General features: G+C 38.2%; 1 protein-coding gene across 1 annotated transcript in view; it reads left to right on the forward strand.

Moving 5' to 3' along the window:
• Window positions 1-26,415, forward strand: part of LOC131922901 (T-cell receptor-associated transmembrane adapter 1) — a 48,728-nt gene that overhangs the window by 18,354 nt on the left and 3,959 nt on the right. The window contains exons 2-5 of the mRNA XM_059277733.1: window positions 6,079-6,201; window positions 13,062-13,098; window positions 23,397-23,458; window positions 25,599-25,687. Of these exons, the coding sequence (XP_059133716.1) occupies window positions 6,079-6,201; window positions 13,062-13,098; window positions 23,397-23,458; window positions 25,599-25,687 (311 nt within the window). The remainder of the gene's footprint in view (window positions 1-6,078; window positions 6,202-13,061; window positions 13,099-23,396; window positions 23,459-25,598; window positions 25,688-26,415) is intronic.

Consider the following 26,415-nt stretch of genomic DNA (forward strand, 5'->3'; position numbering starts at 1 on the left):
AGAAAGTGCAACTTCCATTTGAAATATAATTTTGTCCAAATGATAGGGTGATTTATAACTATTTTTAGTGCAATTAAAAAGTAAGTGCTTTGTGTTTACTTCTTTGAACTATGACTTTTTATATAGGGCTTTATTTTATTTATTCCAAGTATAGCAATTTATTGACTGTATACAAAATTAGAAATTGGGGGAAATGAAAAAAAAACACTAAGTAAAAAAATTAATTTAGCAATCTTCCAAAAATGGTGAGTGCCAGAGATTCATTATTATTTTCTGTATTTGTTACTCCACAGACAGAGCAGTGTCAGAGATATATAGTAGTATGAAAAGTCACCACATAAGTCAGGGTAGAGGAAAAATTAAGGATTAAAGGACACATGTCATCAAAATGACTACTATAAAGTTCTAGAAATTTGTCTAAGAAAGGCTGCAAGGAAGTTTGGTGACAGGCAATATTCAGCTGGACTGTAAGAGTGGACCATTCTTCAGATCTTTATATTTTAGCTACATTAAATAAACTGTTCTGCAATATTTTTATAATTAATAAATTTAGTGATGAGTCTTAGTTGGCTATTCCTTTTTCTTTAAACCTGTTTTCTTTTGTCCTGATAACAGGGCAGAATATATGGAAAACAGACCAACATAAAAAGGGCAATGGAGAATTCTAAATTTTATTTATTGACTACAACCTGAACTTCAGCTCTCTGTTTGTACACTTTAATGGTTAGTCAGATGGACAACACTTTCACATTCTCTTAAGAATTGGTACCTACTGGGGAGTAGAAAGCTATCTGAGCCTGTTCTTTCTCTACCTATGAACAATCTTAGCTATTTTCATTTAGATAGTGTCAAATTTAATTTCCAAAATCAATTCTACATTCCTTGGGCTGAGTGCATGATCAAGATTCCAAACTCCCTTAGAGATCCAGTGCATGACTTCTAGGTTAGATTATTTCTAAAGTTCAGTTTCACCAAAAGTAAATCATTGATGTATCCATTAAATGTTTACTTTTAGACAGTGCAACATTTGGGTCAAGTTTACAATAACTTAATTGTAAGATGTGAACTAAGGGAATTAATAGTAAATTATAGTATACTGCATAATGTTTACTATCCTATGTAGCTCTGAGGAATAAAGTTTTTTAAAACAATGGATATTTCTCAAAAAGTAATTTGGATTGCACTGATTATTCTTTCTTTGAGAATAACCAGTCAACTTAGCTGCTTGGTGAAATGCCTGAAGGAAGAATTATACTATGAACACATAGGAAAACATCTGGTTTTGTTCTGTAGGATGGTACGAACTTAAGGAAAATAAACACTTTAGGTTTTTAGGTTCAAATGCTGAAAAGAGAAGAGCAGAAAGAGCAAATCCTCATGACAGGCTTCTCAGCATTATTATGTTACCCACCAGGAGGTAATAAATAAATTTTCACTTGCAATGAACTCTTCAAGACTTAAGATCTTGGCCTTATGCAAGTATACCTTTTCTGGCCTGGCAGCTGGCCTCATAGCCTAGCTCCACTTGTAATAGTTTTCAAATTCTCTTTCCCAGACATTTTCTGACATCAATCAAACTCCCAAAAGAAGACAGGTTTTGTATTTATAGTGGACACACCTCTGAGTTTAATCAGATGGCTAGCCATCACTAACTGCTTATTTCAAGTTTTCTGAGAAACAAATGAATAACCACCACATTTCTTGGTAATTTTGGATTCAGAGCAGACAGATGTTTTTAGTTCTGGGTATTGTTGATACACACTTTTACCAAAGCTGCAGTGGCCTCATGTATCACTGTCTCTTGCACAGAGGTCTGTTTCCCAGGTGATGGGAGGTTGAGTCTTCTCCTCAGTAGAGTTAGAGATTAGTGGAACAGAATCTGGGTCATTTCTTCCTAGGTTGTGGATGTGTCTAGACTTCATACTTGGCCAGAACCTTTCTTTTGGCTCTTGGATATTATATTAATTACCCTTCATTCAATTTTACAGTTATTGAATGATCTGATAGTGGTTAGTAAGAAATGACAATCTCCTGAATTTGTTACAGGAATAATAACATCCTTACCAGGGGTGAGAAGATAATGTAACAAAGATAATACTAATATCAACAGCTAACATTTATTGAGCATTTTAATAGTTAGTCACACTATTTTGATAACCTTCTCACTCAATCTCATAACAATAAACATTATTAGTACTTTCCTTTTATAGATGGGGAAATTAAAGTATAAAGACAAAGATAAATAAGACAATGTTTGGCCCTTAGAAGGTTCACAGTTTAGATTAGTAGTGAAGTTGGTACACAAATGATTAACAGAATGCTTGTTAAAGTGTAAAGAGATGAAGGAAAGTCTCAGAGAGAATAATGTCTATTTGGTTTTGAGTTAATCTAAGGAGAAAGGCATTTCAGGCAAAGGACAACTAACAGAGACTTAAGAACATAATGAGATATGGTATCTATTGATGACTACAAGCACTTCATAGTGATTGGAGCATGGTATATGATGGAGACATGAAAGCAGTTAAACCCCAAAAGATAAGCAGGAAATCTGATGTAGCATTTTGTGGAAAGAGTTTATGATAAGGAATAAAGTGATGTCATAGGCTGTGGAGAACATTTAACAAGAAAAACTTGGGGCTGGGGAGGTGGCTCAGAAGGTAAAGTACTTGCTGCTCATGAATGAGGACCTGAGTTAGGATCCCCCAAACCCATGTAAAACTTGGGTGTGGTGGCATTTGCCTATAACCTCGGTACTGTATGGCAGAGAGAGACAGAACCCAGAGGCTTACTGGTAAGCCAGTTTAGCTGAAACAGTGAAATCCAGGTTCACTGAGAGACCCTGTCTCAAAAAAAAATTAATGTGACAAGCAAGAGAAAAACAGCCAAAGTCAACCTCTGACCATCATGTCCTCCACATGGGCAAGTACACCAGCATATACATCTATTCACATATATACAACATGCATACATGTCCATGGGTGAAAAAAAGCCTTCACCAACTTTACCCAGAGTTCTTCAGGGAGGGGAGCATATGATGCTAGATGGTAAGGTGGTGATTCTGCAAAGGAGTGTTGAGTGATGTGGTGGGATCAACTAAAGCAGCAATAAATGAGAAGCTGCTGTCAACTGTGCATGTGGAAACAGAGCCAAGCTGGTCAGTGAAGAGAGTGTATTGTGATTGTAAACCTTGGATGTAAGTAAGAAAGTCCTTTACATTATATATTCATACTTTAAAAACTTTTGTAAAAATTGCATTTATTTATTTGTGTATGGAGGTCAGAAGACATCTTGCAGGAGGTGGCTCTCTTCTTCCACCATGTGGGCTCCAGGGATCTTTCTCAAGATGGTGAGGTTTGGCCCCGAACACCTTTACCCACTGAGCAACCTCTCCAGTCTCAATATTATTTACTCTTTCATCTGGCCATTCATCTTCCCAATTTTTAACCTAAAAGCATAAAGGTGTGTAGTTTTAGCAGGTCATACTTTACTAATATTCCCAGGCTTCTTATGGTTTTATTTTTCAAGCAGTTACGGATACAGAAATCAATAAATGCTGAGCATGGTAGCATATTCTTATAATCCCAGCACTAGTGAGTTCAAGGCCCCCCTGAGTTACACAAGACTGTTTCAAACAAACAAAAGCAAGCAGGTAATCAAATAAACTGTTTTGTGTATATATAAAATATCAGTGATATGCAGAATTTCTAGGTATATTTGACATAGTAGTTACTTTATTATAGAATGCTCATAAATACTTGTTAGAGTTTTGTTCATGAGGAATACATCAGTTGCTGCCTCTTAATAAAATTTGGTTATTTTTAATAACATTATTGCACAGGGAAAACATTATTAAGGCTTCTATTGTTTTTACATTTTATGAAACACAAATATTCCCTTAAAGAAAAAACCCCACATATTTCATTATCATTATCAGTTACTTTTTCCATTATTAATTAACCCTTGAAAATTATTTTATAAAGAACACATTATATGTTGTCACATAAGGAAGTCAAAAATAGCCCTATTCTCAATTGTTTATGGTGTCCTGAAGATATAGGAATAATAACAGAATTAAATTAAATAGCAAGTAATAAGTAGACAAATATTTCTGGCTTTAAATGAAGTTCAAATTAGTTTAAATTGGAACAATATATGTGTGAATATATAGTGTTCAGGGGTGGCTCAATGGGGGAGAGTACAAACAGGAAGACGTGAGCTTTGATCCTATCATCCATATTTAAGAAGCAAAACAACCAAATCATTGGGTGTGGTCTCGTGTGAGTCTGTAAAGCCAGCATTGTTAAAACAGGAGGATTACTGGAGCTTGTTGACTACCAGCCTAGCTCAAAGTTCAGTAAGAAACCTTGCCTAAAAGAAACAAAGCAAAGAGTAATAGAGTGAGAAACCCAACACACCCTCTGGTCTTCATGTGCCCACCCACACATTTATGCACACACACCACATTCACACATATACAAATAAATGACATGTAAATTATATGTGTATGTGAATGTGCTTGTCTATATCATAAATACATATGTAGTACAACTAATTCTTTATATGCCTGAGCATGTTTATTTAAAAATCAGTGATGCCCACTTGAACACAGGAACATCGGAGGGCAACTAAACAATAAGAAGTGAGTGAAGCAGTCTCAATCCAAACAACATATTTGAGATACAGAAAACAGTAGAGAAGCACAAAGATGTTTTCATGGACACCCAGTATTCTCATTTAGTGCTTAAATACAGGATGAGGGAAGCAAAACAATTTTCTCCTCTGTGAAGTTTTTAACACTCTGTTTATTGTATTTAACAAAGTGATATTTTAATTTCCTAAGAGGTTCTAGCTTGGTCTCTGACTTGGTCTCATGGTGAGAGAGTAGGGACTCAGAAGGACTGTGGTCTCTCTCACAGCTACTTTTACTTGCAAGCTATTTAGAGCTTGCAGTTCTAATGACATGTGCAACATCTATGTTCCCCACGAAGGAGTTTCATGAATGCAAGGCCTCTGTTGGTTGGTTAGTTTTTTGTTTGTTTGTTTGTTTTAAATTTTTGATTCTTTAGTATCGGGTATAGATTTTGGCATAAGGGAGTTATCAAATTTATACTGGTTTTATAACAGAGATTTAGAAGTTACTCTTCTGAGATCAGTGTATGATATGGGTCATGTTGGCATGACTACCAAGATATACCAACTGTGGTCTGTTATGTTCACAGTTGCTCATCAATCTGTGGAGATAACAATAAATCATCTGGAGTAATCAACTAGCAATAACCAACTTAAATCCTTTTACCTCTTAGAAATAAAATGAAAAGAGAGTCCTTCATAGCAGTGAACTTTCCCCTGTTCATTAATAGGACACTCAGTCATGAGGAAAGGTCCTTGTGGCCCATGCTAATAAAACTGTGCTACAATGATTGCAGAATTGCTGCTTCATCCAAATATCTAAAGTGTTGCAGTCCCAGGGCTGATGAAAAGAACCAAGTGATTTCCTGAAAGAGAAACACACACACACACACACACACACACACACACACACACACACACACACAAATTTTAGCCTGAAGAATAAAGTCTGGGAAGAATCTATGAAATGAAGATTTGGAGTGATCAAGGTAATCTTGAATTTTTTAATTGAATTCTTATAATCGGTCAGCACTTCTCACCCTTTAATAGCCAAATTTATCTTCCATTTTATTAGCACTAAAAATATGAAAATCTTGCTTTAACCACGCTGAATCCAGAGACTTATCAACACTTTGAAATCTGCAAATATCCGATTGTCAATGTTTATTAATCTTCTGGCAGATTTGTCGTTCATTACAAGTAGAGGAAATTAATTAATTAATTAATTAATTTTGAGACAAACTCTTACTTTGAAGGCCAGGCTCGCCCGTACTCCTCGCCATTCTCATACCTTAGCCTCTCAAGTGCCGCACTCACTAGTATGAATTGCCACACTCACCAGTGTGAACTGCCACTCTCAGCTAAACACAGTGGTTTGAACTGCAGCATTTGCTGAAGTAAAACACATGTGTGGTAAGCTGCTGTATCACAGACATACCTAATATCTACTTTTGGTTCCAGGAATCTCCGGATGCCCCTTTTTCCTCTGGGGACTTCTAGCCTTCTTTGGTTTGGCTCTGGTTATATCGTTAATCTTCAATATTTCCCACTATGTAGAGAAGCAGCAACAAGGTAAGACCTTCTGGAAAATTGTTCTATGGTTCCTGCTCGAATGCAGACTCTATCACCACTGGCAAACCTCCGGAGTAGATACTGTTATGAAATGTCGTTAATAGCGTATTGTGATCACGGAAAATCTATGTGGTAGTGTTTTCACCCTGAGGGATCTCTTTAAGAATGAAAGAACATTAGAGATGTGAGAAGAAGCTCCCAAACTTAGCTCTCTCTCTGTCTCAGGAGTGACAGCTGGAAGGAATTATTCTGGTAAGCAGGCTTTTCTAAATGAACAAATCGGGAAATGGAGATCTTTTGAGACAGTGACAAAGGCAAAGAGTTGCTCCCCAAGGCTGGACTGAAGTTATTCGGTCCCCTCAGGCTCTGGCCACAGGACTCAGCCCTGACTGGAAAAGCCACAGACTGAACCTGGGCCTGTTAGGACACAGCAGGTCTGGAACAGGTCAGTGGATCTGACACTCCCACTCTTAGCTTTACCTGTTTTAGCCGGGTGGCTTTTACCTACACATGCCATAATTAAAATGGTATAATGTATACAGTGGGCACCTGGCCCATGTACACTGAATACATGGATCATTGCACAATAGAACCAAAGCTCAACTATTTCTGGGAGGTGCTTTAATATTTGAAGGACAGAGAAACTTCAGCTAAAGCTGTAAGTGGTCAGGAAAGATTCAAAAAAAAAAAAAGTACTTTCTCCAAACTCATGAAAAGAGCTAAAACCAAGTTATCAAACTGGAGTTAAACAAAGCACATATGTCTAAGAAAACCTGCATGAAGCGATTGTAAATGCTGATCAAATTGTAGAGCGTGTCCTTGATCCACTTAGAAGCTTCCTAATTGTTGGTAATGTGTGGAGAAGTCATCGTCATGCAGATTTTAAAAACTGAGAGGTACTTAAGAATGAGTGACGTCGCTGAGGTCACATAGCAATCCAATATCAAAATCATGCCTGAGTAGCCAAGGTGGACATATACTAGTTTTTCACATCTCAACGTGAATAGCTTTTATAATTTTCACTTTGGGTGCTTCCCGCATTAGATTTTATTTGTCCATATCCGGATCATTTTCCATCATACAAACAGAGGCAGTCCCTTTGCATTTAGTTTTGCATGATAGGTTTGATTTTTTTAAAAAACGTATACAAGCCATAATTGGCTCAGCCTTACCATAAATGGCTCTAATTTTTTAAAGTGGTGCAGTGGAGAAAATATTTTTGAAAATAGGAAATAATAAATTAAGTGTATGATGTCTTTCTTTTGCTTAATGCCAGCCATTCGATTTTTAACAGCCTAGCTCTTAAAGAAAATCAAATCTGATGGGAATTAAAATTCACTCTGATTTTAGATTTCAGCTGTCAGATTTTGTGCAAGTAGCAGCTTCTCTGAGTCTCAGTTTCCGTTTTACAGCAAATGAAAAACACCATGTAGAACATAAGGGTCTTGTGAGAAACAGAAAACCTGCGTATATCTTAGCACAGCGCTGGGACTCAGCAGGTTGGTTGTGTACCTAGTATAGTCCACATCACAAGCCTTGGGGACCTGGCGCTTCTTGCCCTCTTTCCACAGTAATTACTTCACTCACAATAATCACCAAGGGCCTTCTGTGGCCGATATCACTTCATTTAACTTAAGTACGTTATTTTAGTAGGCATCAGCTTCCCAGCCTCTTAGCTGCTCCAACCATGCCTGTGCCCTGTAGATCCTCTGTAGCTCCTGCTAACATCCTGTCCCCATATTTATATTATTTAACAAGTTAACAATATCTGGGGCTTTAGCGGTCCCTGCTATGCTCCCACGAGTCACATTCAACTCCATTTCAGTAGGTGTTTTGAGGCTTCAGTGGGATTAGGTCCAGACATCAGTGGATCTCAGGTCATTTAATTTGATATACACTTCTTAGGAGGAACCCACTGTATTGATTGATGTACAAACGTAAGAGGATCAACCTTAGAGAAGCTTCACCAGGGCTCTACAAGTGCCAGTTGCTCTCATTCACCTCCCTGACTGCCAACCCCTCCCAACAGCTTTCCTCAAGTGTGGCTACCTACCCTGCCATCTTTTCCAAATCACAGGAACAAATAATACTATCCTCTGTTCCAGAGACTACAGGCAGCTGGAATTGTCTCTACAAATGCTCAATTCCTTCCTAACGCTGAAGACTTAGGCTTGCTCTGTTTCTTTGGCAAGGCAGGTTAGAAGAGATTTTGTCACATCAGCCAGCTTTCTCCCACGTGGTCTGTAAATGGAATGCTCCTGCTGCTGGCCTCCCGTCACTTTTATGTTGGCATCTTTGTGCTACTCTTTGTGCCTGAGAAACTTGCAAGATATGAATCCTCCTTGGCCAACAGTCAGTGAAGAAACTTTGGGGGTGTATTAAGTAGCTTACAAAAGGAACTCTCCTTCCAGCGACAGTGCAATATCCACTCCACACATTCAGTCAGATAGACATGACAAGCCTTGTCTTGATGCTTTCTGTAGCAGCTAGCTAGAAGCTGTGAAAATGAGACCTCTCTCTGCTTTCCAACATAAATCTTTATTTCTATTCAATGTACTGTCCAAATCTTTAGGAGTAGTATATTCATTTATTTTCCTGATAATGTCTTTTCTTCTTCTATTAAATCCAAAGAATATTATTTATTCAACTCTTTTTCTTTGATTTGAGAAGTCTAAACAAGCATGTGATTTATGTGTGTATTGGTCTTATCAGTCAACCTTCTTCTCACTAGACGGTGGCATGTTTTTGACTGAAATGAATCCGAAGAAAGAATTCAGTGTTAGAGTTCCAGCCATGTGCTGCTGTTTCTTGCTGTAACAGAGTGTGCAGAGAGGAGTGGACACCCTAAAGGGGAAACATAAAAGCAAATGTCTTTGCCTTGCAGCCTCTCACATACACACCAACCACAAGCCTTGCATCTTTATCACAGGGGAGGGTGGGGGAACCTCACCCAGCTCCTCTCACTCATGATCTTGCACACTTTGCTGCTCTGTAGCAGAGCACAGTTTTCAATTCAGCCACATAGCACTGAGATGACTAGGCAGCATTTAAATCATGCCATTTATTCATAAATAAACTGCTGGGCCTCTGTGACAGGGAAGGTCTCTGCAGGAGCCTGAGCTTGCTCACCTTCATGCTTAGCAAGAGATCATTGGTTATTAACCTGCTGAGAAAGAACTGTAAAACTAAAATTACCCAAGTAGTGAAGGGCTAGCTAGCATCCAAATACACATTTATTTTTTTAAGGTTAGTGCAGCATGCAATGTCCTTGGACTTTTAAAGTCTTCTTTCACAGTGCTTCTTCTGCAGTTGGTATGATGTATAATATCCTGTATTCATTTATTTTCTTTTGTTAGTTTGTATTGTTTTAGACATCTTTCGTCCTATTTAAGGACCTCGTGCTATTATATAATATCTTGTCCATAGTTGCTTTTATTCAGCTTTTCTCACAGAACTTTATAGTGTTTTTTTTTTCTTTTTTATTCTAGGGATGAAACATTCAACTATATTTCTCTACTCTAGAGTTACTCTTTCAAACATTACATGAGCATGTTTTCCAGGCACCGAAATTCATATTATAATTATTTTTTTACCAAAAATTCTTTATTTTATAAAAATATTTGTCAGTTTGAGAAAATACTTTATGGGACACCTAATTTTCCTTATTCTTATTACTAAATGACATTCTTTTGTTTTAGTTTAGTTTTGTAAACAGGTTTCATGTGCCTCAGGCTGGCGTCAAACTCACTGTGTAGTAGAGGATGATCTTGAACTTGTGTTTCCCCTATTTTGATCTTCAAAATGCTGCGATCAGAGACACGTACCACCATGACCAGTTCATGTGGTGCTGGGGATCCACCTGAGAGCTTTGTGTGTACTAGCCAAGCACTTTACCAATGGAGCTACATAGCCCAATATTCTTTATTTTTTTAATTAAAAAAATATTCTTTATTTTTATTCTCAAATTTTTATTATAAGCAAAAATGTTCAACTGGTGGCAATCCTCTCTGTAATGATAAAATTTCAGTGATTTCTTTCAAAATCAAAATTTAATTATATATTTCACTTTATTAAGTGAATAATATAAGTCTATTTCCAGTTAACTCATTACGAAGAAACTTTACAATTCAATGAGCACAAATTGTAGTTTATATAATATGGATTTAGACCACATGATATTAATAAGTAGCTTTGTCATTTTATAAAATGCCCTGACACTGTTTTAATTATTTTCCATATCCACTCCAAGAAGCTGGTCTAGGTTTTGCTATTCTGTTCTACAGATGAATTGATCAGCATAGCTTTTGAATAATTTTCATGCTGTCACATAGCAAGTGCCCTGCAGGGCTGACACCCAATCCAATATTAGCTAATTTCCCAACCATGGATATGTTCCATGAGACATCATCCTAGAGTTTATATTCTTATAGATGTACTTAAAATTCCAAGCACATTAGTTACTTTTCTGTTGCTGTGATAAAACATCATTATCAAGACAACTTCTAAATGAAGGAGTTAGAGGCTTGTGGTTCCAGAGGAACAGAAGTCTGTCATGGTGGGAGGTCAGGGTCACGGCAGCCCAAGCAAGAAGCTGAGAGCCTACCTCTTCAAAGTCAGGCACAAAGCAGAGAGAGAGCTAGCTGGAAGTAGGTAATGGTTTCTAACTCTCAAAGCCCATCCCTGGTGACATACTTCCTCTAGCGATGCTGTACCTCCCAACCACCTCAAACATGGTGACCAGCTGGAGACCAAGTGGTCAAATGCCCAAGACTTTGGGGGGACATTTCTCATTTAAAGCACAACACCAAGGAAATCTTAAAAGTTCCTAGTGATCCGAGTGTCAGTGGTTCCTTTTTCTAAGTATAGAAATAAATACATGCTATGTCATACTTTTTTTCCCACTTTATAATTTTCTGACCATGTTTTCTTCTTGTGTTATTGATATGAGTTGTTTTTCTCATGTTTTCTGACTTTGCCACACTTTCATTAACTTGGGACTACTGTGATGTGTCGTTTTTGACCTTTCTAGGCTCCCTCCAGGGTTCATCAGTGTTCATGTTCAGAAGACTAATCAGAAAGCAGCTGAAAGTAACTTCATATTTTATGTGAAGTTTCTTGGTAGGGCATTTCCTAAAGGCTAGAACAGCCATATTTCTGACATCCTAAATGGATTACTTCCATCGTTTTGGGTTCTGTGGCGGCTCAAAAGACATGTTCTGCAAGAACATCCCTCATTTGGTTGTCCTCAGAATTCCTCCCCATCACTGACATGAAACATGTCCATTTCCTTCACTAATGTGACCACTTTCATAAACACTTCAGCTAATTGTTAGGAAATAGTCAGCATCCTCTCTGGAGACAAAGTCTACACTATCACATGCTCACCTAAAAGTATCTTTCCCAGTTGTTTAGTGAATGGCTCAATTATTTTACATGGTTCTTGCTAGTGCTTTCCCAGGTCACAGTGTTTTTCACATATTAAAGCTGTAAGGCCATTTAGTTTCTGATGTCAGAAACTGAGAGGGTACCAGTCTTTATTTTTATAGAATAACTCCAACAAAAGTTCAATTTTTGTTCTATGCCTCATTAGTAGTAGGAAACTCAAATATGGTAAATGTCATATTACATATATCCTTCTAGCTTATATATGATAATAAACATATATTATACATTACATATAATATAAATATATAGTTATTCTATTCAAATATGATAAATGTCATATCACATATATCTTTCTAGTTTAGTATATAAGTCATTGATGAATAGATAATAAAATCTCTAAAATAAAGTTGATATTAAGCATCAAAACTGTACCTTGACTATCTCTAAGTCCATTAATTTCAATAATTTAGTATGAATCTATTACTTTCATAAAGCATTCCTCAAAAACAATATTTACCCATCTCTTTTAAATAAACAGATGGATTTAGCAAGCTATTTGTCTTTGAGCTACCACCTTCAAGATTCATTTTGAGCTACTATTATTATTATTGTCATTGTTGTTGTTGTTGTTAGAAAGGTCTATTAGAACCAACACAACCAAAAACAGAAGTAACAGTAAAACCCAGAAGTGTTAGTGGGATTCAAAGGCAGAAACTATGTTTATGTTCCACAACAGCTAGGAACGAGGGTTACAGGCATAGAAGTCTCAGATTTTCCTCATTGCTTTCTGTGCACAAAGTAGTCATGCATCTGGCTCAATACTATGCCCAAGCTGTCTTGTTTTCATCTCAAAATATCAAGACATAATTTGATTGGCTCAGAAAGGAGGGTGTCTCTATCGACTATATTACTACCACAAAATATCAAAGGCAGTTAATTTTATAAAGAAAAATGTTTTATTTAGCTTATAGTTCTAGAAAATTCAAAGTCTGAACAGTTATAGCATAGGCTCTACCCCTTGACTACGTCACCTCATATCAGATTGCAATGGCAAGGGTACATGTTAGAGTAACTGATCACGTCTTCAGCCAGGAGACAGAGAGGAGCAGCCAGTTTTGTTCCTGTTTATGACTGTCTTCCAAGAATTACCAAGCAGTCCCATGAGAACATGCTTAGTCCCTTCTGGCAGCAGCATTCTGGGTGATTAAGGGATTTTCCCTTAGATTCCACTCTTAAAAGTTCCAGTGCGCTCTGTGATACTGTCATCCTGAGGAGTAAACATTAGCACAGGGACCCCTTGGAGACTCCCAAATCACCTCCAAATCCTGTCGTCCCCTGTTCAATTAGTAGTAGCCGTTGTGGCTTGACCAGATTTGTTAATTTACACCAGGGCTTAGCTCCCCTCAGAAGACTTCATGAAATATTTTTAAATGTGTAACATTTCTTTTAATTTGTATATTTTTAATATTTTTCAGATAAAATGTACAGATACTCTGATGACTACATTCCAAGGTATGTTAAAACTGAATAATGCATTATGATTTCCAACTAATAAGGAAAGTAACAATGCTATATAGCAATATGTGGCTTTGCCTCAGAAATGTTACCACTTGATCTAAAAGAAAATGAAAAGTAAATTATAATTACTTTACTCTCATCTGAAAATTGGAAGCCATAACATTATCATCCAGTTATTAATACATCAACCTAATCAAAGAGCCGAGTGAAGAGTAAAAAGACAGTCTAACGTGACATCTATAAAACTCTCATTAATATCTGATACAGATATCTATATTATAACTAAGATGAAACTTTAAGATTACAGTCTAATTTTATATAGCATTATATGGCACTTCAGAATGTAGAGTAGAAGGAAGTCCATAAAACATCATAAGACTTAAGATAAGTTACAAGGCGTGATGGCTCATGCCAGTAATACCAGCAGTGGAGAGGGCAAGACTGAAAAGAACACAAGTTTATGGCTAGCCTGGGCTACACAGTGAATTTTGAGGTCAACCTGGGGTTTATAGGGCCTTTGTTTCAAAAAGCAAACAAAACAAATAGAAAACACACACACACACACACACACACACACACACACACACACGCTTAGTGGCATGTTGTTTGCAAGGATGATTTCAATCAATAGTTAACTGTGATGAATTTATACAGTAAAATAATACTTAAACTTAATTTCATCTCTTTACTACTTCCTGGCTTAGTCACAGAGAAAGTGTATAATACAAATTTTTAATTTTTTATTTTTGAGAAAGAGTCTCTCTGGATATCCTGGAACTCACTACATAGACCAAGCTAGCTTCAGATACACAGAGATCCACCTGCATCTGCCTCTTGAGTGCTGGGATTAAATATATGTTCCACCATACCCAGTTTGTACAATTTATTTTTAAAAGAAAGTCTAGGGAATGAATCATAGCAAAGAAATTTCATTTTTCTGCATAGTATATTGTAACCCAAATGTATCATTTTATATTGGATATTTCATTTTAGGAATGAAAATCCAAACAAGGAGTATTTCCTGCAGGATTCTTCAATTCTGAAATGGTGGACTGAGAATTCTTTGGAGGAGCTTCCTAACTGGAAACGACAGGATAGGACAGGACAGAATTTGAAGCCCTTGGACTCTATAAGGGCTTTTTTATAACAGTTTCTGCTTTGTTTAAAAATGTCTCTTATCAGCCGGGCGGTGGTGGCGCACGCCTTTAATCCCAGCACTCGGGAGGCAGAGGCAGGCGGATCTCTGTGAGTTCGAGGCCAGCCTGGTCTCCAAAGTGAGTTCCAGGAAAGGCACAAAGCTACACAGAGAAACACTGTCTTGAAAAACCAAAAAAAAAAAAAAAAAAAAAAAAAAAAGTCTCTTATCGATCCAAGATACGGTTGCAGGTAGATTCTCTGTATACAGATTTTTGTGACTATTCTTCACACTGGAATCTTTAGTGTGAGATAATTTCACGCCATCAAGAATGACTTGCTAACAACAAACTTGAGAACACTTATCTCTTTTCTGATTAACTTGATTCTTGATGTTTGAAGGGCAATTAAGATACAGCGTGCCAGGTGTGCTGGTGGCACTAATCTGTATTCCCAGCACTAGGAAGGCAAGACAGGAAAGTCTATTCTGAGTTTCTGGCTAGTCTGGGTTGCATGAAGTGAGCCTACCTCAAAATACAAAAGCTAAAACACAAAATAAAAAAAGATATAGAGGTCATGAGATTTGATCGCTTAGCTAAAGACTTTCTTTGGTATCAGCATGAGAAGAGTTGAAAAGGAAAATTGGTATAATACCCATCTCAATGTAAATAGGCTTTTATCTGTACTGTAGATGTGGGAATAAGGCTGGGTCTTATGTAACATTCATTTATCTAGCAAATAATCCCTCAAGAATAAGCACTACATTAGGAAATTATAAACTAAGATCACTGATTCCCAAAGAGTAAACTCCCTCTACATGAAGGAAAGCAAAGATTACCATCATACCGATCATCAGGTATAGAAGTTTAAACGCTTCAGTCCACTGTGTTTTGAGTTATACTTTCCTACCTGCCAGGTCTAGTGAGGAAGACTCTAATACACACAAGGTATTTTATGGAAAGAGGTTATACATTACAATTGTGCAGTAAGGGACAAAGAGACCTCACATTCATCATGAATGGTTCCTAGAGGCTAGGACAGATGCTGCCTGGATGCTGCCTGGGGCACAGCATCTCATCTGCATGTGTCTTACTTGCACTGTATGTGAGCAAAATCAGCAATCAGCCAGCATTGGCTTTTATACCCCAGAGGCAAAAATGACAACTAAAGCTGTTAAGACTCCTGTCTCTATGGAGACTGAAGCCAAGCCTGGGCTTTTCCAGTCAGTTCTTCCTCATCCCATGATGTTGTAGCCTCTGTTTCATACTCTGGTTATCCTTGAGCATTACAAATGTGACAGGAATGTTCCAAAGTCACCTGGAGGGTAGTCTTCCAAAAATAAAACGACAAAATGGAAAGACATAGATCTTTTCCTCAAAGATTTAATCATCTATTGTCTGATAATAAATGCCTTAAATATCTATTGCTTTTTGTAATACATCCCCATTTAGGCAAAAATTGAATATACAATGCAGATACTACCTCCAAAGGGTATGTTAATTCCCAGACTTCTGAACATATAACTACTCCCCTCTACTTGATTGTGTGTATTGAAGACTAAAAACACTTTTGTTGGGGAGGCCTTGAGACTATGGAAAACAAAATTACCATGATCTCCACTCACTAAAATATAAAACTATCAACAGAAAACAAGTAGAAACCAATCTCTTTGAGGTGGGGCTAAAATTACTGAAGCCTCTTCAGTTAGACAGAAGTAGACAGACGGTCTATCATCCTGGATTCCCCTTTTGACTCTCCTTAACTCTACAATAGCTGCTAAGCTGGGAAGCTAGGCTAGAGGGAAAGAAATTTCTTCTCTGCTCCTCCTGCTTCCCTAAGCCCCTGCCTTTTCTGTACCGGAAGATCACAAATATGATCAACCCAAGGACAACAAAACATCCAAATTTATAGAACAGAAAATGAAATACATACTCTGTGTTATTTATCCTTGGACTGCCTCATTTTTCTTTGAAATAAATTGTATACAATCCTTACCTCTTTTCTCTGTGTGTAAGGAAGTTACACCATCAATGTATTATTGGTTTGATATCCAAGGAATTCAGAAATTTAGTGGAATTCTTGCAGTCATCTGTGTGCATGCTTGAGGAAATGTTCAGCATCTGTAAACTTCAGGTTTAGCATCTGAAAAATATGGTGATATTTTACTTGCAATGGTAATGGATAGAAACTCTGATGAGTGAGATGTGAGACCTAAGAAACCCCTGTCTATCTCTAGCCTGGCTCGCTCCAATTTACAAAGCTGCATTGTTTGTGGTTCCTTTACCTGCCCCATCACTTCTCAGTCTTCAGTCTTTCTCAAAGAGTGTCACACATTTTTCATGGAGACAATGGGGCTATTCTTATCACAAACCACTGTGGCTCAGCTGCCTTTGTACCTTAGGACAAGATCTGGATGTTCAGAACTCCACAGGGCACAGGCCCTCTTAATTCCATCTTTGTTGACTATACTAATGAAATATAAATCCTGTCCTTAACATAACCCATGCTAATAGTCTTCTAGACCAGTTCTCCAGACTGGGATTCTTTAAGACAGTGAACTCCCAGGTGTTTTTGCTGACCCAATAACTTGTAAGAATATATGGGCTGGGGCTCTTCTCTTTTTTTTCCTTTTATTGAAAATAGATTTTTTTCTCATATAATATATCCTGAATATGCTCTCCTCTCCCTCTCTTCATCCTATTTCCTCCCCACCTCCTCTTCCATCCAGACCCAGTGCTTTTCTGTCTCTCATTAGAAAACAGACTTCTAAGGGATAATATAAAATATAGTAAGATAGAACAAAACTAACACATCAGAATAGGACAAAAGAAACAAGAAAAAGAGCCCCCCAAAACACAAGAAACATAGAGATGCAGAGACACACACTCGGGAATACCATAAAAACATTAAACTAGAAGCCATAACATATATGCAAAGGACCTGTAGGAGAGAGAGAGAGAGAGAGAGAGAGAGAGAGAGAGAGAGAGAGAGAGAGAGAGAGAGAGAAATAATTAAGAATTAAAAAATAAGACAAAATTAATAAAAACAGAAAAGCTCTGACAAGACACCTCCAATGATGCCTTTGAGTTCATTTTCTGTTGGCCATCTACTGATGGGCATGCCTCCTACTCTTAAAAGTAGTTTCCCCAGTGAGACGCTCTTGTAGAAAACTAAATTTCATTTGCAAGTAGTTAACAATTGGAGATAGCTTCTGGGCTAGGGATGAGGGCTTGTGTCCACTACTCCTTTCAGTTCTAGGATCCCATCTGGTATAGGCCCATGAAAGCCCCAAATATGCTGCCTCAATCTCTGTCAGTTCATACGTGTGTTGATCCTGTTGACTTAAAGGCCTTGTTCTCCTGGTGTTCTCTGTCCCCTCTGGCTATTACGCTCTTTCTGCCTCCTCTTCCACAGGGTTCCCTGATTTGGTGGAGACATCCCATTAAGGCTGAGAGTTCACACTCTACATGTTGCCTAGCTATGTGTCTCTGTATTGGTTCCCATCTCCTGCAAGGAGAAGCTTCTCTGATGACCACTGAGCAAGGGACTGACCTATAAGTATAGCAGAATGTCATTAGGAGTCATTTTATTACTGTTCTTTTAGTAGAACAGAAGCATTTAGTTTTATCTAGGTTCCTAGGATATCTAGTCTCAAGTTCTTGGCTACCCAAGCAGTGCAGGGTATGGGTTCCATCTTGTTGAGTGGGCCTTCAGTCAAATCTGACAAGGATTAGTTACTTCCACAAGACATGTGACACCATTGCACTAGCATATCATGAAGGCAGGGCAGCACTGTAAATCAAAAGGGTTGTAGTTGTGTTGGTGTTTACATTTCTCATTTGTTAGTGTACAGAGTTCCTCCCTGTACCAAAGATGCTATTATGTTGGGGTGAAGGCTCTATGCAGGCACTAACTCAACTTCTCCATGTTCTATGAGTTGTGTGGGTGCTGCCTTCAGCAAAAGAGCCTTGAGGTCAGTTTGTGGAGAGAGAGGGTCTATAAGCATGTCTCACAGGTACTCAGAAGTGTCTCTAAAATATCCAGCCTCTTGTTATAATTGTGATGTAAGCCCCAGCAAGTGTAACTTATGTAACTACAAGATATCCTTGTGAAGAGCCCCTATCTCTCCCGAGGTTCTTTTTTATTTGGGAGGAATGCATGTGTATGCACAGGTGTCAGTGTCTGTGAAAAGTCCAGACATCAATGTTATTGTCATCCTCCATCAGTCTCCACCTTGTTTGCTGAGACAAGGTCTCTTACAGAACTGAGAGTTTACCATTTTGGTTAGACTGGCTGATCAGTGAACCTTTTCCATCCATCTTTCTCAGCTCCCCTCTGGAATGGCTCTGGGAGGTAGGGTTACAGGCTTGCATCACTACTCCCAGCTTTTATAAGCCTACTGGGGATCTGAACTCAGGACCTTGTGCTTCTGTGTCAGGTACTTTACTTAGCAAGCTATCCCCTTGGCCCTCTTTCTTAGTTGCTCCACAGTCACCCTGGTTCTGTGTCACTGCTCTAGGATTCTTTCCCCGTTGGCCAGTAGCCAGGAAGGAAGTATAGTATAGGTGGGATAAGCAGAGAGGAGAATTCTGGGAAGTAGAAGGCTGAGAGAGGAGACACTGCCAGCTGCCGCCATGAGAAGCAAGATGTAAAGATACCGGTAAGCTGGTATAGATTTATAGAAATGGGTTAATTTAAGATGTAAGATCTAGCTAGCAAGAAGCCTGAGCTATTAGGCCATAGAGTTTTAATTAATATAAGCCTCTATGTGTTTACTTGGGTCTGAGTGGCTGCGGGCCTGAGTGGGACTGGAGAAAACCCCAACTACACAATATGAGCTTCCTGTGTCTAACCCCACAAAGACTTAGGCATATCAGAGAAGACTCTGAACACTGATCACAGAGATGAAGATTTGGTGTTGGACAACATGGCTCTGAGAGTCCAGTCACTGTCCCCTTCACAGGGAACAATGCAATGCCTTTCCTGCCTCAAGCCAACAGGAAATATTTCTGTGGCTTACATGCTTCTTCTGGATTAGGGCCTTCTTCTTTCAGCCCTCCCATTTTCTGTCCAAGATATTAATGCCAGTCTCACAGCTCTTGATGAAGAAAGTAACAATTCAGCAATCATATATTCAGGAATACCCATAGCAGCTTGCTCTTTCTCTTCTGTTTCAATGTTCTTTCTGCTTCACTGTATTTTTGCCTTAATACATAAGTAGACTGTATTGCCCATGCTTTAAAAAATAAGAGATGAGAAAATATCAGCCTGAGGTTACATCACTACATAGCTGCCTGTCTACCATACACCTTTTACAGCCAACCAGGATGATCCAGCTGCGTTCTGATCATATTTGCTGGCTTCCCCCATTCTTTCTGAAAGTCTTGAATCTATGTCATTCAGTCTTTGGGTCTCTAATTCACTGCCTCAGCTCTTGCCAAAGTGACCATTGAATTCTATAGGGTCAAATCTTAATTTTATTTTGCTGGCCCATCTGTAGCCCTGGAGACCGTGGCACTTTCTATTTAAAAAGCTCACTTTCCTGGCTCTGAGTCACCAAGAAACCTCTTTGGTTTTGCTTCCTGTGGTGGCTTGAATAGGTATTGCCCCATAGACTCATGTTTTAGAAGCTTGGCCTATAGGGAATGGCACTATTAGGAGGTGTGGCCTCTTTGGAGTGGGTGTGGCTTCACTGGAGTAGGTGTGGCCTTGTTTGAGGAAGTGTGTCACTGTGGGATTGGGCTTTAAGGTCTTCTATGCTCCAGCTAGGCCTAGTATAGCAGTCTCTTTCTGTTGTCTGTGGTAGAACTCTCAGTTCCGTTTCCAGCACTATGTCTGTCTGCACACCACCATGTCCTGTCATGATGGTAATGGACTAAACCTCTGAAACTGTAAGCCAGCCCCAATGAAATGTTTTCTTTTATAATAGCTGTTGTGATCATGGTGTATCTTTACAGCAATAAAACCCTAACTAAGCCTGGCCTGGCGTCTAGTGGCACACGCCTTTAATCTCAACACTTGGGAGGCAGAGGCAATAGGATCTCTGAGTTTGAAGCCAGCCTGGTCTATAGAGCAAGTTCCAGGACAGCCAGGGCTACACAAAGAAACTTGAAAAACCAGAACAAACAAACAACAAAAACAAACAACAACAACAAACAAGCAAGCCCTAAGACACTCCCCTTTCTAGTAGCTTCTTCCTTCTTGTCCTGTCTCCTGATTCTTAAAACCCCAGACTGTCAGCGCTCCCCTAGCAACCTCCTTTTCTACCAGTATTCATTCCCTAAGTAATTTCACCCTCCTTCGTGGTTGTAGATAACATTCAGATGCCAATGCAACCTGAGCTCATGTCTCTACCTAGTCAAAGAAATGCCTTTTAAGGAAATCAAGCTAACATTTGTCAACATCAACTTCTGATAAACCCCAAGCCTGCTCTTTCCCTAGCCTGATAACTCCCCAACTCCTTAGAACAACTTGATTAGTTTTGCAGACACATCCTACCTTTTTGTTTGGGTATTGGAACTCTATATAGAATTTGGAGGCTGAGAAGAATTAATTAATTTTAACATCCTTGATTTGTAAGTATTACAGTTAGAACTTACAGGATTAAAGTTCAAGGGGATCCAAAAAGAAATAACTTTTTTAAGAGTAATTCAAATATACTTAGATCACAAAGCATTTGAGGTAAATAAAGTAAATGTTTTTAAACAGTGATTGGATAAGGTCTAAATGAAAGCTCAAAATTTGGATAATAAAAGAGGTTACAATAATATATTTCACAATTTTGAAGTGTCAGTAAATGTTCCTAATGGCTAGAGGTCCTCTTTAGGCATGCCCAGATTGAGAGTCTGACTTGACCCCAAACTCAGGGTAAATTATCCTCTCAGGTATGAGCTCAGTTATTAATTTTTTAAAAGGCAGTCACTGTATAAGGTAGGTATATAACTCAGAGGAAGGATACCTACTTAGCATGCACAAGATCTGACATTTGATTCTCAGCACTGAAAAAGGAAAAAAAGAACAGCAATTATTGTAATCTCCCACATAAAACATTGCCAAACATTTGTTGTTGAAGTTTATTACATGTCTGCAAAAAGCTGGAGCTATTTGGCATTGCCAAGTAAAAACACGTTTTTTAATTTGTTCGTTAAGCAGCTGCTTCTGAATAATAGTTTATCTGAGGTGATTAATCACTTGAGACCAGCCTGCAGACACAGGGCACTGCATTATAAATCACATCTTATTTTCATTCATAGGGAATAGAGTGATATTCATTTTTTGGACATGATTTATCATTTGCAGGTTGTATCTGCTATCTCTGTGGGCTGGGAAAATGGATGGCTCATCTTATTAAAAAGTCTTCAACTTTTGCTATAATATTTTCTGCATATCCAGAAGAAAACCTTGATCAAAACCATTGGTTCCAGTATTAAGGTGTACTGGATGGAAAGAGTGTTGTAAATGGTTTCTTCACTATCAGATAAGTGAAACGTGGGCCAGCATCTAGGCTTTCCAAACCATTTTGTGTGGGCATCTTTTGAACTGTTATTTGTTTAAGGAGACCTACTTAGTATTTGTAGATACTCTGTCTTCTTTAAGCAGTATGGGAAGCACTACCGGTGTCATGTCTTGGGATGACTTCCTTCCCCTTTGGTTATAATTCCTCCCAGCTCTTGGTGACATGTAATCTCAAAGTGAAAGTAGTGGGTGCTATTTCATAAAATTTCATTTACCAAGTGATATGTTCCTCTGTCCCTACCCTGTCAATGTAAAATTTAGCCAGTAGGGCCATTGTCATTAAGAGTGATATCAGTAGACAATCTGGTGATGTTGGTAAGGTACTTACTGTAATAATAGCATTACTCCCATAAAGCAAGAAGAAAAATTAATAAGAACCAATACTCTCATATCCCTGTTAACTCTCTTGACTAGAGGGACAGGAAACTATGATCTTTATATGGTCTTCTGGACTGTTTCCCTAAAGTCTTTAAATTATGTATCTTTTGCATGACTTTCTTAGAATATGAGTAGAGCATGGGATGTTGCAACCAAATTTACATTGTGACCCTAGCTCTACAATTACTAACTATGTGTCTGGATACTTAACTCCAATGCATTGCAGATTTCTAGTGTGTACAGTATAGGGAATCATACTCTTCTATAGTTCTGGCCCAAGGGTTGAATGAGCCCTGGCAGAGTGGGAAATTCTCATAACTCATAATTTTTTCTGATATTGTTTATAAAAGTAAGTTAATAAATTAATCTATCTGAGTCTCAGGCTTCTTATAGTTACATTATAAGTGTAACTAATGTTGTCAATCATTATGTTTCATCTACCAATCTGAGTCTATAGAATTTACCTAACAAATGTAGGGGTTTTTTTGGCGGGGGGGGGGGTTCAAGACAGGGTTTCTCTGTTTAGTCCTTGCTGTCCTGGAACTCACTTTGTAGACCAGGCTGGCCTCAAACTCAGAGATCCACCTGCCTCTGCTCCTGAGTGCTGGGATTAAAGGCTACATCACTGCCTGGTGCGGTTTTAAAGGACCTTTCAGAGCTGTACTGGTAGCTGGCAAACAGCAGTACAGCTTACAGCACAGACGACCTGCATTCTAACCCTAACTCTGCTGTTTTCTACTTTCGTGACCTTGTGACCTTGAAATGGAGAAGTCATGTAACGTTTGAGTATTTCATGTTCTTCTCTATAAAATCAAGGTGATACAGTCCTGGTCGGTTAGAATTGCTTTGAGAATTAAACAAACAAACAAACTTTATGAAATGTGCTTCCAAAAGTCCCTAGCACATAACAGTTCTCAGTAATCATTTGTTATCCTTATTCCTGAAAGAAGGCTCCAATCTCAACTTTTAATTTGCACATACACACACACATAAAGACACACATAGACACACACATATGCACATACACAGACATACATATACATATACACACACACATGAATACATGATTCATGTTTTCACTTATTCATATATGATCACTTCTACCACAGGAGTCTCAGACTGAACAAGAACATATGATAGCATACTAGATATTGAAGTTAGCTGAGAAATTAGTTATTAGTTAACAACTATTACTTAGTAATTATGTTTTGCCATGTGTAAAGTGGATTTTATCTAATAGAGAAAACTATTTTCCCCTATTACAGAGCTGAAGAATATTATGTTGAAGATACTCCAATTTATGGTAACTTAGAAAATATAATCCCAGGTAAGTTTTATTTTTCCATAACTGGACGTCAACAATTTGAGGTATCCCATTTCTAAAACCATCACAGTTAGGCATTCTAGAAGCCATAAGTTATATATAGTATATTGAATAGGATATGTTTGCAAGGGCCACACTATAAATTGTACTGATAGTCAGTGCAAGACAGCAGCTCCTGTTTTTCTGTGTGCTTCATTTCACACTGGTAGCAACAACAATACATCACCACTAGAACAGCAATAGAAGGTTCTAGTCCCATGAATTTTGACACACAGAGAATTTTGTGAAATGAAGCCACAGAACAGAATGTGATCCACAGAAACAGTATTTTGTGATCCATAAAGAACAGAATATGATCCACAGAAACAGTATCTTGTGATCTGTGTATAGAAGCCTGTGTACAGTTAATGGCCAAAACCATGAACACTTTCTCTGGTTTCCTGTGTTATAGCCTGTTCTCTTTAAGTGGAGAACCTGGGGCTGGATTGATAGCAGCTGGGGAGAAAGCAGAATCAAGTCATCACTAAGTGGTTTGTGTTTCTGTTCTTCTACAAGTGCTCTTCACTTGAACCTTTTCTGAAAACAAAACAATCTCAAGTGCTCAGAGCAAGCAGCTGTGATCTGATCCCATGGCTAATGAGAGAAGCTGTCACCCTGCTATGGGCCTTCCCTCTGCTCATGAGCAGAGTCTCTAAGTTTATTCTGCTTGCAGATCTCTGTCTCAAATACAAAGGTTTTCTGTGATCTAAAAATACCATGGTAGCTATGTATCCAAACCAATATAGAATTATAAAGTTAGAGATATGGGAATTTTATAATGATTCAAAGATTTAACTGTCTTTCTTTCCATTATGAATATCCTCTAACTTCTACACTGTAATAAGACAGAAATATTACATTAAAATAATGTTCCTTCTGCTTTATGTTGCAGAATTATGATCTCATCCTTCATATTTAAGTTCCTATAAATTCTGATGGCCCAGAGCCCATCAGATCTGTACTTTCCAAACCAAAATATGCCAGGGGTTTATTTCCAGATGCTGACCTCACATGCTCTGGATTGGATTTAGAAATCAGCTAACAAGGCTGAGCCATGGTAGTGCACACCTTTAATCACAGTACTCAGGAGGCAGAGCCAGGAGGATCTCTGTGAGTTTGAGGCCAGCCTTGTCTACAGAGCGAGATCCAGGACAGGCACCAAAACTACACAGAGAAACCTTGTCTCGAAAAATAAAAAAGAAATCTGCTAACAAGCAAATACAAGATTCTGATGCTAGTTTCCCATGGACCATGATTTGAGAAACACCACTCTAGGCTGTTTTCCCATGTTGTTTTTTAGAGAGGATAGAAAGATTATTAGGTACCTTTTGGTATAATAAATATATCTTCCTCTCTGAGGTCAAATTGATGCATTGTACATTTTGGCTGGGTAACTAGCCACTCTAGTTAGGCTTGTATATGGATGTGTTTGGGAGAATAAAGATACCAAATAGGATGGTTCACTAGCATGAAGAAAGTAGTGAGTACAAGTCTGTTGACTTTTAGACACTGCGCAAAAGTTCTAGATCCTTCGAATGGCATTGAACAATCTTGAGGATTTGAAACAGTCCTGTCTATCTGAGATGCTTCTGATTGGTGGGACACAAATCAGAATCTAAGCCGTTTTGTTCAAAATTAGAGTGAGGCACTTTAAATGTTTCTGGATAAAGCATATTATTCATAGAATTAATTACAAAAGTGTAATCATTGATGGACTTTGCAAGTGCCATGCTTTATGCTAGGGTGTACCACATGCAGCCACACCCATCACAGGCAACCCTTTAACTTCATTGGATCTCCAGATCATTTTAAACAGTAGTTCAGATGAGACTTCCACATGCTGTTGTGGTACAGAAAATCCTTATGGTACAGTCTCCATCTTGAGCTTCTTATCATCTGTCAGTAATATTGTGGACAAGAGACTCCTCTGATCTGCCAGTAACAGTTTGTGCTTTCATAACTTCTTTGCACGTCCATCTAAAAGACTACTTAAATAATTCTTGAGGCTGTGTATTCTTAGCTAAATATTGTTTGGATCACGTATTTTATTTATACCAGCACTTTTCATTTTTCCATGGAAATCTCCATCACCTCTACTCCCAAGAAGCCATGGATGAGGACTGCTATGAGCAAATGAAAGCTCGACCACAAAGGTCTGCAATTGATACGCAAGAAGCCACCACATCTGGACAGGTGACATTTTCTGTATGAGTTAAGTCTAGTCTAGTTCAAAGCACCTGGACATATTTCAAGAGCACAAAGGGTGTTTTCTGATATACATTTGGAGCGGCCTGTTAAAAATTTTGCAGCATGAATCACATGTCAAGCTCTGAGACTTGAGCTCTACAGGGAAAGACAGAAACAAGAGCAAAACTCAAACAACACCAGAAGACTCAAAATTAGGTGTAGTTCAAAGAACAATAGGCCCTGTCTTTGCATACAAGCATGCATATATATATATATAAACGAATTTGCATAATACTCTGAAAGCATCCAAACGTTCAAGTATTATTCTTTCTTCTCCAAAATCTTTTCTCTTATATCCCCTTACTAGACTAGTCATGGGCAGTTGTGACAGCAATTGTTACAGCTTTGCTTCACGTGCCCCATTTGCAGTCTCTGCTTAGAGTCCCATGAAGGAGGCAGCATTAAAATTCCTAGTTTTTAAAACTTGCGAAGAAAGAAAAGCTCGTCCTGGAGCACCCAGATACTGTGTAAGGAAACAGAATTCAAAGGCAGATTCATCTTACATACAATATTCTTGTTCTAAAATAGGTCACAGTTTGGAAATTTCCCATTGTGGTAGAATTTTTCTCCTTTTCACTACAAGACATCTATAAGAAATCAGACTTCTTAACAAGTCTACGAAGAAATCAGGATGTAGTGATATTTGAGAAAAAAGCCACCACATATGCAATCTG

This window comes from Peromyscus eremicus, chromosome 12 (genome assembly GCF_949786415.1).
Source record: "Peromyscus eremicus chromosome 12, PerEre_H2_v1, whole genome shotgun sequence".
NCBI lineage: Eukaryota > Metazoa > Chordata > Mammalia > Rodentia > Cricetidae > Peromyscus > Peromyscus eremicus.